Raw genomic sequence first — 12,778 nt, 5'->3', positions numbered from 1 at the left:
TTTCCCATCGGTACACACGAGTACCCGCTCTAGCATTCGGAGTCTGAGCCGCTTTCTAGCAGCATTGAGCACAGTGCAATGAATGATACGCACTCAGATGATGTGCAAAACAGTGCCAATAGCAGTGCACACAGTAGTACATGCGGCACTGTGCCTCTTGACCGTTTTGTCACCGACACCGACAGTATTCATTCTCTTGAATATCAACCTGTAGATTGTGCAGATGGCCGTGAATGGCCATGGGTTGATCCATGGACAGGCAAGAAAGGATCAGAATGTGAAACAGTGCTTCCAACAGCAGCAAAAAGTACAAAAAATGAAGATGCTTCAGTATTGGCAGAAGAATTCCTTACAGAGGAGGAAAAACGTGGGATTCTACAGAGTGCATTTATCCGTGCAGCAAGTCATGGAGATGTTGAGCGTATAGAGTCAATGTTACACGGAAAGGCGCGTGAATATATTGATTTGGATGGGAGAGATGAGAGTGGAGGAACAGCAATTATTTTTGCAGCATGTTATGGACACCAGAGCGTGGTAGAGGCGCTGCTGGAGGCGGGCGCAGATATTCATGTTCAGGACAAAGGTAGTAGTGAATTAGCGGTACTAAGCCAGGAATAGTGTATACGGAATGTATACACAGCATATATGCAAGATATACATGGTGTACGCGTTGTATATGCGTATTGTATGCGTATTGTATGCACAGTATACGTAGTGTATGCATATGCTATATGTATGCTATGTATATGTATTATATATGCGTATATATGTGTTGTATATACAGTGTATGCGTTATGTATGCGTTATATATGCACTATACGTACGATATATACGGAGTGTGTGTAGTATGCGCTATATATATGATATATACATAATGTATGCTATACAACACAGTATAGACATATAGTGTATGATGTGTAGTGTACGATATATATGTATGGTATATATATACAGTGTAGAGTGTATGTACTACACGTTATATATACACTGTATATTACATATAATATGTATTCTACGTATTATATACATACCGTATGCACTCTATATACTGTATACGCTATATATTACTATATACACTGTATGCACTGTATACACTATGTATCTAGTATATACACACTGTATGTACAGTGTATGCACTATATGTGCTGTATATACATGCAATATGTGTTGTATATACATAATGTGTGCGTTGTGTGAACTATATACATGTTGTATACATATATACACAGTATACATTCAGTATATCTGCACAGTGTGTGTAGCATACGCATTTTAATGATATATCTACTTAAATCCACAAGATAGACAAAATTTGTGCTTTATACACCGCTTTTTGGGCACTTGAAAGCCTTATTCTAACTAATTTATTGTAGTAAAATGGTCGCCTTTGATGTGGGCAATGAACAATCATCATAGTAATATTGTAAAGCTGTTACTAGCACATGGAGCGTCTCTTGACAATATAGATGTATCAACAATAGAGCCATCAGCAGTTCATAGCACATCGGATACAGGAAACCACGATTGGTATAATGAAGGCAGTGTAGAACAGTTTGAGGCACATATGGAAGAGTGTGAGCTGCAACGAAGGATGGATATGGAGTCATCACTTGGAATAGAAATGGATCTTGCAAGTTTTGGCTTAGAAGAGGGTTTAGAAGGGGGTTTAGGAATAGAACAAGGTGAACGAGGATTAATAGAAGATGATTTTGTATGGAATAAGTGTTTGCCTGAGCAAATGTATGTTTTTTCAGAGGACCATATTCCGTGTATTTTGGATATGGTAATTACTGATTTTGAGCCATTGAGGTCGGTAGATCAGAAGGTTTTTCCAGCAGATGTGATTTTTCTCTCGATACGGTTTGCCCATTATTATGGGACGAATGACATGCTTAACAAATTGTTGTACGGTACGTTGGAACGTGTTCAGGGACTTATGAAACATAAATCAGATGATATGGCGATTTTAGCATTTTGGATTTCGAATTGTACACTTCTTTTATATTATGTTAAGAAAGACCCAGGTCTTTTAGTAGCAGTGATTGATTTTCAGTTACAATTAACCGAGCTTATTCATGAGATTTACTTGTCTTTTATACAAGAAAGTAAGACGCGTATTGAAAAACATTTAGATGATTCTATTATTGATTATGAAACAATTTCCGCACATGAGAATGTGACGTTTGAAAATGAGTGGCGTATCTTTCGCCGACAAAAGAAAAAGGACGCTGCGAATTCTTACTTTTTGCACGAAAAACATGCTACACCATCTCCTTTATTGATTACGATTCTTCTTTCGTCTATATTTTTTATCCTTGACGTGTATAATGTCCACCCTGTTATTTTTAAACAGGCTATTAGTCAAATATTTTATTGGCTAAGCATGGAGCTTTTTAATCGCATTATTATGAAAAAAGCGTGTCTTTCTCGTACCAAAGCTATGGATATTCGTCTTAATATTTCAGTTATTGAGGATTGGACTAGAGTGAACAGTTATCAATTTGAAAATGGGATTAATACAAGGTCTTCAAGATTAGAATACAAATCTTTCAGTATGTATGACTGTCTAAAGAATCATATGGCCCCTTTAATACAATTACTTCAATGGCTTCAATGCATCACTTCATTAAATAGTATTCAAAATATCGAAACAACTATAGGGGCTTTAGATTTATTAACATCTGCCCAATTATTATATGTGGTTAAAAATTATCGATTAGAAGTAGATGAAAATAAAATAGGGAAGGAGATTGTACGATATCTTTCTCAACAAGTAACGAAAAATACGAATGCCCGAAGAGAGTCTTTGAAAAAAATCAAAAACAAAACTATAGATGCATCGAGTACCCCTAGATCCTTTTTAAACAAAGAAAAACCTGGATGTTCAAATCTTCTTATGGATGCTACATTGATGCTTCCATTTACTCTCCCTACAAATATAGATCTTTTAGTTAATTATGGCACTAAGGTTATTGAAGTTAATAAGAAAAAGCAAAAATATTTTGTACCAGTAATACCATCTGATTTCATGGATATGTTAAACAAAAAAGTTAATAATAGTAATAATGAAAATCAACAAACAAAAACTTCTGATAATACAAAATCTGATAATGAAATACAAAATACTGAATCAACCAAAAACAAGTCCTCGGAAACATTTAAAGATACAGCATCATAAAGATAAGACCATCCATATACTTTGGAGTCATAACGTACATTTTAATATAAAGAAGCTATCTATTCTATTTGCTAGTTGTAACAAAAATCTCATTGTATAACAAAAAAGCAATTAAAAATACATTAAATTAATAATCTCTTACACTTAATTATTAAACTCATTTAAAAATAGTAGGTTATATCTACTCGTTTTTCTCATATTAGTCCATATTTCTTGTCAAATATTTATTATACTCTTGTACTAAAACTTCTAAAAGCTTTTGTACTTTTAACACCGAAATTAATAGGATAATTTCTTCGTTTTTCCTGAACAATTGGCTTTTCATTACTTTGTAGATACACAGCTGAATTTTCTTTATTATTATGTTGAAATGGAAATCCCATTACATTTGCAACCTTTCTGCTCCATGAAGTTTTTCGTTTTTCTTTTTCATAAACCGTAAGGTTATCAGTATTACACGGCGATTTGTCCATAGTTGTAGAAGGTGCAAGTGCAACAACTGATGGATTTCTGTTGTGAATGTCTGAAAGAGAAAAATGACGAATATTTTGAGGCGTAGTAGGAACTTTAGGATAAAGCGCCTTTTTTTTCTATAAACATTAGTATATATTAATTGAGAAAAGGTTTGATTACAATGGGTTTGTTTAATTTTCTATTCTCATCTTTTTGTTTCTCATCCTTTTGTTTATTGAGTTTTAACTGAATTTCTACTAAGCGATTTTCTAGCATCTTCATACGCTCTTCTAATTGATTTAACATGCTCTTCTTATGAGAAACATGGGCATCAAGTCGTGCTAATTCTGTTGATACTTCAAGTTTGCGACGACAAATATCTTCTATTTCCACAAGATTTGCTTGTTTTGATATTTCATAAGAAGATATCAAATTATTAGTCTCTATTTTTTGAGAAAGAACTTCATTTTGGGTTATCTCAATTGCTTCAAGTCTCTTATTTATATTACTCAACATTTGCGTATGTGCATCAGGGGAAGTATTAGTATTTAGGATTTGGGTAATCTTGTCCAATTTTTCTTGAAGTAGCTGATATTCGTCTTTTCTACTAATAATCTGCAGTTGAGATGTAATCATATTCTGTATTTCATCGATAATCTTTTGATCATACGTTGTTGCGTTGATAACACTCTTTTTCAAGTCAATTAATGTAGAGGCATTGTCTTTGCTTCTATCAATAAGAAAATGGAGATCTTCCACAATAGTCTTTGTCGTTTCCGAAATATTGCTGACTATATCTATTGTTTTCTCATCGATACTTATCCGAGACAATTGAGGCGATTTCGTATTTATTTGTCGACATAAATGAGATGATGTAGACTGTGTTCTAAACAATTTTCCAGAAGAATCAACATGGCTTAACGCTAATTCTTCAGGCATTGGCAAAGGAGGTGGTCGTCGTAATGGATCTGAACTATCCCATCTATATAGAATACATTTTAGTAACTTTTTACCTAAAAAAACACTTACATAAGAGGTGATCCATTCTGTTCAGTTCGGGGTGTCATTTTAAAGCAAATTATACTCTTCTTAATCTTCTTTTAGTCTAGAACTTAAATAATTATATAAAATTTGAAATATTAATTTGTTTTGATTCGTTATTTTGAACTAAAAAAATATGTTGTAAAAAAGAAACCGTGTGAATCTTAAAAATACAGAGTTTATTTTAAAATTCTCTTGAATATTTTCAAATATCCTTAGGTATTTTCGATTTTTTTAAAATCTTTTAATTGTTATTTTTTGCAAAAAACACTAATTTTAATATTTTTGCTTAAAAAAGCTTCAATTCCAATAAAAATTACAAATACTCAAACAACTAATATTAAAATTAATTTTTTGCGCTTCTTCGTTCCAAAATAATTATTTTGTCTATCTTTTGTTTAAATTTTAAATATAACTGCGATTATCAACATAAGGCTCTCTATCGAACCCTTTTTATGATTCAGACCTAACCTTAATTTTCATAGGACTAACCCTAATATACACGGGGTTAGGTATATGTCTATATTTCGAATTATCTGAATTTTTTCGATAAACTATAAAAAATTAAAAAAGAAAAATTAAATATGGCTAAATGTAAGTAAATCAGTGTTTTTGTACTTCTTAAATATGTTGTTTTTGGGGAAGAATTCAAGTATTTTTTTCTGTGAAGAAATAAGAAAAAATAAAGATATAAAGAAAAAATTGTTATAACGTTTATTTGAAACACATTATTTTAGTTAGAATTCGTAAAACGTTGTGAGCTAACAGTATGTTATTTAGTCATCAAGTCGGGAAGAGTAGTTTTGATCCTTCGAGGTCGATTTGGTATAATCCAATCTTTACTGATAAAAATATGTTAATACTAAATAATAGCTGGACGGAAAGCTGTTATTATTCAGTATTTTGATGGTGGGTCCAAACTCTGTCCATTTGGCCATGCATTGGTTGCAGGCATTGATCGGTATCCTTTGAAAGTGACTAAAAAAATGTCTCACAAGAAAATTGCCAAACGGTCAAAAATAAAGCCTTTTGTTAAGCTTATAAACTATAATCACATTATGGTTACACGGTATACATTGGATTTAGACAATTTGAGGACCCTTTTGACTCCTGAAAAATTCAAAGAACCTTCTCAACGCGATGAAGCTAGGAAAATTATTAAAAAGCAGTTTGAAGAGCGTTATATGGTAAATCTAGAGTTTTTATATTTGAAATATACTTATATCATAGTCCGGGAAAAATAGATGGTTCTTTACTCCTATTAGATTCTGAAAATTTAGATATCTTTAAGATTTAACATTAAATCTTAGTATTCTATTGTTATTAAAGATATTTTAGAATGAACGGTTCATATTTTGTTTTTGTATAAAATAGGACTATTTTCTTGCTCAATTTTTCTTTAGAATGTCTTTACCTTTCAGAATCATGTAATCTGTTGTATAAATAAAAAATTAAACTAATACATACACTCAGAACTTGACCTGTGCTGTAATTTATAATTGGATATAGCATGCAAACGGCATATGCATAGCATATACATAGTTATACAGAGTTATATACAACATATATGTAGTATACATCCGATATACGTGCTATATATGTTATATATGCTTTGCTACACCTCTTTGTTGTTTCCTATTGTTTCTATCTCTATATTGACTCCTAAGAAAAGTGACATTGCTTAAGATACTCTTTTTTCTGGTTTATATGTATTATATGCGCTTCATATTTGCCGTTTTTGCCCTGTATATTGTCGTTGTGTCTCAGATTCTCTAAAACACATTTCTTCAGATGGATGGTGAACGGGTCACAAAAAAAGTGCGTCTTCTTGCTGAGAACGCCATTATGTGTAAGATACATGCATATATTCCGCTTTTCTCCCTTTAATCCTGTCTAAGATGTATCTTCTGGTTTTTCTCCACATTCAGACTCGATTTTTACCTTTACTTGCGACAAATCTCCTACCAATGGGTTTACAGCTTCTTCAGCACCTCAATATCTGCATAGTACAGTTGGTTCTATTAATTATACCGCCAAACCTTTGTTTTCTAGTGCATTTTACACGTAAGTCAATGCATTTTTACTGAATACCATTAGAGATGGTGCACTGAGAATTTGCTGGAATAGCCAGAACATAGCATTAAAATATATGTTTTTTGTGGATTTTCCTGTGTTTTTTTATGCTTTTATGTGCTTTTTTATGTTTTTTGGCGTTTTTTACACCTTTTATCTCTCCTAATACTTACACTGTTTGCAGACATGCATTGGGCATTATTGATGCAGAAAAAGATGAAATATCTCTATTGCCTGTGTCTTTAGTACGGCTTGAGTGTAGTGTTGAAAAGAGGGTTCACGGGGATGACGATATTAAAAAGAAGGATATTGAAGAGAAAAAGGAAAACGCAGAGGTAAATATGCATGTTTTAACACAATAAATAAGAGCTCAATGACGCATTTAGTCGAGAGATTTTCATGACAGCACAATAGATGAAAAGGTTGCACTAGGACAAGCGTTTGGATCCAAACGTATGCAGAAAATCATACAAAATAGAGCATTACAGGCAGCTAATGCACAATTAAGCGTGCAAGTGGGTGCAGCAGTTGTTGAACAGGTCAAGGAAGCAGTGGAACATGCAAAAGGAAGTAGTATAGGGGCAATAGAGGAGGAAAATATATATGGAGAAGCAAAGAAGGGATTGGAGAATGGAGATTTACCTGTTCCTCCACAAAATATACAAACAACAAATGTTGAAGAGGTTTATTCATTATCAGATATTGTTTCTGCAGAAGAATTATCAGTAATTCATGTTAAATTATTACTTCGAGCGCCAGATGAAAGAAGCCGTGTAACATATCTTCCATTCAAGGAAGACACTTATAATTACGGGGAATAAGGCTAATATTGTCTATAGAAATTCTCGGTATATTAATGATCGTCTTGGGAAGGCATTAGTAGATGGGAAGAAAAATAAACGTCGGATAAAATTGCTTTATTATGCATCATTGTTGATGGCATTTTATACAAACTATCAATTGGTATCAAAGAAAGACTTATTGATAAAAAAATTGGGGGATCCGCCAGAGATTTTAGTGGATCATCTTATTACGCGATTTTCAGAGCCCAGTCGCTCAGGAATAAATCATGAGATAATTGTGTAAGTATTTGGAAAGAAGGGGATATCTATGTTTATTAATATACTAGTCCGGTTATTACATCGTATGGAATTGATAAGATTTTATGTTACTTATTTGCATTATGTTTAATAATTGATGAGTTTTCTGTTGATATGAATCTTTTAGCACAAGATCTTTCACTTAGTACGCAAAAGTATATACTATTTTTTACTATTAATGGATTTCTAATTAAGAAAAAGATGCAAAGAGTTGTTTAAAATACTAGGATGTAAGATCCAGGGATGTACAGAGGCACAGCGAATCTCTTTGAATCTTTCAAAAGCAGAAGCCAAGACATATAAAAGGGCGGTTCTTACATTGCCCCTTGAGGTTGTGACAAAAAAACGGAGAAGACTAAGATAAAAGTAATGCATTTTTTATATGACAAATATTTAATCTAGATGATTGTGTTTTTGTAATGAGTCTTTTTACATAATTCAAAAATGCTTTCCTAGTTGTTTGTTCAACTCCTTAAGAGCAGTCAATAGTTCATCATTTCTAGGTTCAAAACTTAATCCCAATTCAAGTGATTCCTTTGCTTTATCTAACATTCCCATACCCTGAAACACTTTTGATTTACAAAGATGCCCTTTGCTCCATGCTTTTCGGATTCCAACAACTGTCGATGCATCTACAAATGCTTTTCCCCATTGTTTTGATGCAATATACGCTATGCTGCGCTGATAAAACGCCGTTGCTAACTCATCCCTACTAAGAGCCACTGGTTCCCAGTGTGGCCGTCCAGATGCCATTTCTATAGCAAGAGTATAAAGTTTAACTGCATCTTCATAATTCTTCTTCCGATAACACTCAATTCCTGACTCTTTTAATCTATTAATGTGGATAGATCGCTTAGGATGCACATCACCCGGCGGTGATGGTATATCCTCTGGACACTGATTGGTTGCAATTGCTTTAACCAAATTGTTACTGAAAAACACATAAGAACCGTTAAAAAACGCCAAAAAACATACAATGAACTCAGTTCCTCCTTCAGATCCTCCTGATCTGAAAGAACTTGGCCTTTATTGATTCTTAAAGGAAGTTGCACTGTAAAATCGTCAGTTTTTCTTCGTTTAAATTCAAAAAAACTCCATCTTACAGAACGTGTCAAAAAGTGACATTTAAGGCCGTTTTCTCCCTCTTTTTTCCCTCAAAAAGCTCTGATTTTTCTTCTTTTTTTTGCCTCTTTTTTTTTGTCGTCGACCCCTCTACGACGATAAAACCCACTATATTTTACTATCGCTGATTCTACTCGATCCCATGCAAATGACACGAAATGACTCCGCAAAACGAGTATATACCTGTGCAACACAGATTCTTGGAAATTTAGAAATAATGCCACAAAATGCATCAGTTGGAGAGCGGCGTTTTCGAAAAGGACGCTGTGCAATCTTGTTATTTCAAGGAATTGAAAAAGATCAAGGTTTTTTGCATTATATGCACTGTTTTAAGCATTTTCTTACAAATATATGCACACAGTTGTCTCTATTTATGCCAACAAAGATGTCTGGATAGGCCGTCATGAGCGTTGGTAGATGAAAATAGTATTTTAAGTACGCATTTATATGTATAGTGATGTAGTTTTGGAGCAAAAGATGGCAAGTAACTATCATTTTCGCATATATACGGTATTTTTTTTAAATGGAGATTATATGTGCCAACTGGCTGATATTCACGAGGTTTCAGTAGAACGTGGGTTTGATCAGATCCAGGAAACTGATCAGCTGTGTTACTGCGAGGATTTGAGTCTTAATGGGACATATCATAATGGAAGAAAGATTGGGAGGAACCGTATTGTTTTGCTGAGCAATGGGGACAAACTGGAGTATGAGTGTTGATATTTCTGATATTTCTTATGATGACTAGCATTCGACATTGTGCATCATTTATTTTTCAACAGGAACATGCATTGACGGATATTTTCAAGAGAATTGATTGTGACAAAGAGGTTTTCTTGTATTTTTCGCATTATGCATGCATTTTTTTACATTTGCTGTATAATACGTATAATACATGTATAATACATGTATATAGAAATTTGAAGGATGTATACATATATGCTCTCTATATATGTCATATAGACGCTATATAAATGCTATATTGTGTATATATGGTATATATGTAGTATCTATTTTATATATGGCTAGCATAGGCAATGCATATGCGAAGAATAAGTATTAAGGACATGTCTGATGAACAAAGGTGTTTCGAGACAAATATGAGATTACACCGCGGCTTCTTGGGTTAGGAGGGTTTTCAGAGGTAAAGGGGTAAATAATTGCATAAAGAACGAATTAAGTATTCTTAAGATTTATATGGCGGTTGAGAAATCGACGGGAAAACAAGTGGCATGTAAAATTATATCAAAAGTTTCTACTAAATTTAATGGATCAAAATATCTTCACGAAGCACAAATTTTAAAGAATCTTTCGCATGTATATTTTCTTTTTTTATATATATTTTTAAAACATTCAGCCTAATGTAATTCGAGTATTTCATGAAGTAGAAACAGAAAGAAATTTGTATACAAAGATTGTATTATATTTTTTCTAACGTTTCTTTAGTTTTATTTTTGAAGAATTGTAAGTCTTATATTAAGTAGTTTTCATGGTAAAATCTCATTATTTCAGAATACATGGCGGGGATTTATATGGATTATGTGTTAAATATGGGCAACTTAAGGAAACTGACTGTATGTTTATAGTTTTACAAATGCTTAAAGCAATTCAATATCTTCATTCTCAAAATGTAATTCATCGTGATTTAAAAGTATGTATTTTTAACAAGTATATTATAAGTATATATGTTAAAATAACTAGCCTGAAAATATTTTGATAATTGGGACATCGATTTCTGGTGGATTTCGTATCGTTTTAACGGATTTTGGTGTTGCACAGCAACTTGGGGCTTTTTCTCGAATGAAAACATTTGTCGGTACGCCTTCTTATCTTGCGCCAGAAATACATTCTTGTGCAGCCCGAAATGATAATTGCGAGAGTATTAAAGGTTATGGAAAAGAAGTATTTTTCCTCGTGATTATTTTTTTATTTTAATTATTATTAAGATTGATTTATGGAGTCTTGGAGTTATAATGTATGCACTCTTAGGGGGTTTGATTACGATTATTTTCTACATATAATATTTTAATATTTTAGGCTATAATCCTTTTGATAACGGAGAAGCAACAGAGAAAGAGATCATGCGTAAAGTCCAGAAAGGAGAATTTGATTTTTCTGGAGATTCTTGGTTCAATGTAAGTATTGAAGGTAATATCTTTTCTATGAAATAATATTTTCTAAATAAGTGTAGCTAAAGATTTCATTTCAGGACTTCTTCGCAAAAAACCTGCAGATCGATTTACTGTCGATGATGCCCTGAATCATATTTGGATATCTCGTCATCGTGTTATTTTAGAAAAAGTTTATAATGAAAAGGTTTTAGCCAATTGGGATGGAAAACCATGTTGTGTTTCAGAAAAGAAACCTATTGGGTTACCGACAAAAAGTAATTTATTTGAAATAGAATCTAATATACAGCCAACTAGCTTTTTTCCAAATATACTTAAAGAACAAGAAATAAATATTAGCTTTAATTCTATTCAGAAAGAAAATGATATTTTGAAAAAAGACAAAAGGAAGTTTACTTTGCAACCAAAATCTAAAAAAAGAATTCTTTTAGAGAACCCTAGTACGCTTAATATTTTTAGGGAAAATTCCGAATGGAAATCAAATAAATACTTTCGCTAGCTGTTTTTCCAATCATTTCTTTCTTATTCCAGCAAATATGCTTAGCTATTTATATAAATTTCATACATTTTATACATTTTATACTGAATTATATATCTTAATATTTAGGATTATATACTTTTAAATAAAACGAAAAACAATTTTCCTTGCTTATCTATATTCCATTTGTAAATCCTTGTTTTATCTAGCTTCAATTATCACTGACTTAGCGTCAGTAGCGACACTAAAGCAGAGAAAGCGAGTCAAATCATATTTGATTCCTATATATTTTTAATAGCACTTTCTAACAACACTAAGCTATCCTTTAGCATTTCTAAAGAGCTTTCTACATATCTCTGCATTGGCTTCTCTTCCCATCCAGCCCTGACACACATCTTCAATATACAAATAATACATAAAATATACACAAATACAACGCTATGACGCCCCATATGCAACAAACGAAAATGCCACCCACTTTTCAATCGTCTGGCATACTTCCTTCCAGGCTGCTGCACTCGGCACATAGAACCACTCCCTGTGTGCAATCCCACATGGCATACACGGCTGTGCCGTGCATGCAAAACGCTCAAGCTCAATATGAATAAGCCGCTCTACACGCTGTGCTGCTGGGCACTCACTCCCCGCTGGAAAACACTCCACTAGCTCTGCTGTAAAACTACACTCTGCTGGCCACTCACGCACCCTTCCACGGATACTCCCCTCAATCTTAACCAACTTCCCCGTCCCTCCAATTCTTCCTATTTCCCTTCTTTCTACTTTATTTCTAATCTTATTTTTCTTATTTTTTTTATTACTTCTTAATTTATCTTTTATCGTGCCTATCATATAATTACCCCACATTACCCCGCATTACCCCACACAAATTTTGCTTACCGATAACGTTGTGCACAACGCTGTGCATAAGGCTACGTTGATTGCTGCTTTTAAAGCCTTCATTTTTTCTTTCTGCCTGCACAAAACACCTTGTCTGCTCTATACTGAATACACAGATAAGCCCTGCTCTGTCACGCCATGCAATTGGGCGCCGTAGTTCACATATAAGCCGTTCTTGCGTTTCCCGCCGCAACCGCTCACTGATCCACTCTGTACGCTCGTATTTGCTTGTTTGCCCTTTGTACGTACCTGATAGCTCAATATTTCTTCCATTTGCCACCCACAAACTCCCCATTGATACATAATT

At 33.3% G+C, this 12,778-nt stretch overlaps 7 protein-coding genes across 7 annotated transcripts; 4 read left to right on the top strand and 3 right to left on the bottom strand.

Moving 5' to 3' along the window:
* Positions 1-78: 78 nt before the first annotated feature.
* T551_03211 (uncharacterized protein) lies at positions 79-3,178 on the top strand (the record flags this gene model as incomplete). The annotated part of the gene is made up of 2 exons (XM_018375474.1): positions 79-583; positions 1,374-3,178. 2 exons carry the CDS (start codon positions 79-81, stop codon positions 3,176-3,178), a joined length of 2,310 nt encoding a protein of 769 aa, XP_018228373.1.
* A 227-nt stretch (positions 3,179-3,405) lies between these two features.
* On the bottom strand, positions 3,406-4,698 carry T551_03210 (uncharacterized protein; the record flags this gene model as incomplete). Its single annotated transcript, XM_018375473.1, has 3 exons — positions 3,406-3,768; positions 3,812-4,613; positions 4,661-4,698. 3 exons carry the CDS (start codon positions 4,696-4,698, stop codon positions 3,406-3,408), a joined length of 1,203 nt encoding a protein of 400 aa, XP_018228372.1.
* Positions 4,699-5,256: 558 nt separating this feature from the next.
* T551_03209 (uncharacterized protein) lies at positions 5,257-5,944 on the top strand (the record flags this gene model as incomplete). The annotated part of the gene is made up of 4 exons (XM_018375472.1): positions 5,257-5,266; positions 5,453-5,497; positions 5,546-5,859; positions 5,903-5,944. 4 exons carry the CDS (start codon positions 5,257-5,259, stop codon positions 5,942-5,944), a joined length of 411 nt encoding a protein of 136 aa, XP_018228371.1.
* Positions 5,945-6,463: 519 nt separating this feature from the next.
* Positions 6,464-8,209, top strand: T551_03208 (DNA-directed RNA polymerase I subunit RPA49; the record flags this gene model as incomplete). The annotated part of the gene is made up of 7 exons (XM_018375471.1): positions 6,464-6,521; positions 6,571-6,736; positions 6,930-7,080; positions 7,132-7,518; positions 7,568-7,827; positions 7,875-8,000; positions 8,047-8,209. 7 exons carry the CDS (start codon positions 6,464-6,466, stop codon positions 8,207-8,209), a joined length of 1,311 nt encoding a protein of 436 aa, XP_018228370.1.
* A 74-nt stretch (positions 8,210-8,283) lies between these two features.
* Positions 8,284-8,970, bottom strand: T551_03207 (uncharacterized protein; the record flags this gene model as incomplete). Its single annotated transcript, XM_018375470.1, has 3 exons — positions 8,284-8,776; positions 8,821-8,896; positions 8,949-8,970. The coding sequence occupies 3 exons, from the start codon at positions 8,968-8,970 to the stop codon at positions 8,284-8,286; spliced, it is 591 nt and encodes a 196-aa protein (XP_018228369.1).
* Positions 8,971-9,115: 145 nt separating this feature from the next.
* Positions 9,116-11,595, top strand: T551_03206 (uncharacterized protein; the record flags this gene model as incomplete). The annotated part of the gene is made up of 13 exons (XM_018375469.1): positions 9,116-9,272; positions 9,329-9,380; positions 9,423-9,674; positions 9,716-9,797; positions 10,052-10,111; positions 10,159-10,284; positions 10,325-10,371; positions 10,414-10,431; positions 10,480-10,618; positions 10,669-10,869; positions 10,914-10,959; positions 11,005-11,115; positions 11,159-11,595. 13 exons carry the CDS (start codon positions 9,116-9,118, stop codon positions 11,593-11,595), a joined length of 1,728 nt encoding a protein of 575 aa, XP_018228368.1.
* Positions 11,596-12,012: 417 nt separating this feature from the next.
* T551_03205 (uncharacterized protein) lies at positions 12,013-12,766 on the bottom strand (the record flags this gene model as incomplete). The annotated part of the gene is made up of 2 exons (XM_018375468.1): positions 12,013-12,361; positions 12,432-12,766. 2 exons carry the CDS (start codon positions 12,764-12,766, stop codon positions 12,013-12,015), a joined length of 684 nt encoding a protein of 227 aa, XP_018228367.1.
* Between the last annotated feature and the right edge of the window lie 12 nt (positions 12,767-12,778).

This window comes from Pneumocystis jirovecii (assembly GCF_001477535.1).
Source record: "Pneumocystis jirovecii RU7 chromosome Unknown supercont1.15, whole genome shotgun sequence".
Lineage (NCBI taxonomy): Eukaryota > Fungi > Ascomycota > Pneumocystomycetes > Pneumocystales > Pneumocystaceae > Pneumocystis > Pneumocystis jirovecii.
The sequence above is the reverse complement of the archived record's forward strand: the minus strand, read 5'-3'. Positions and strand labels throughout refer to the sequence as shown.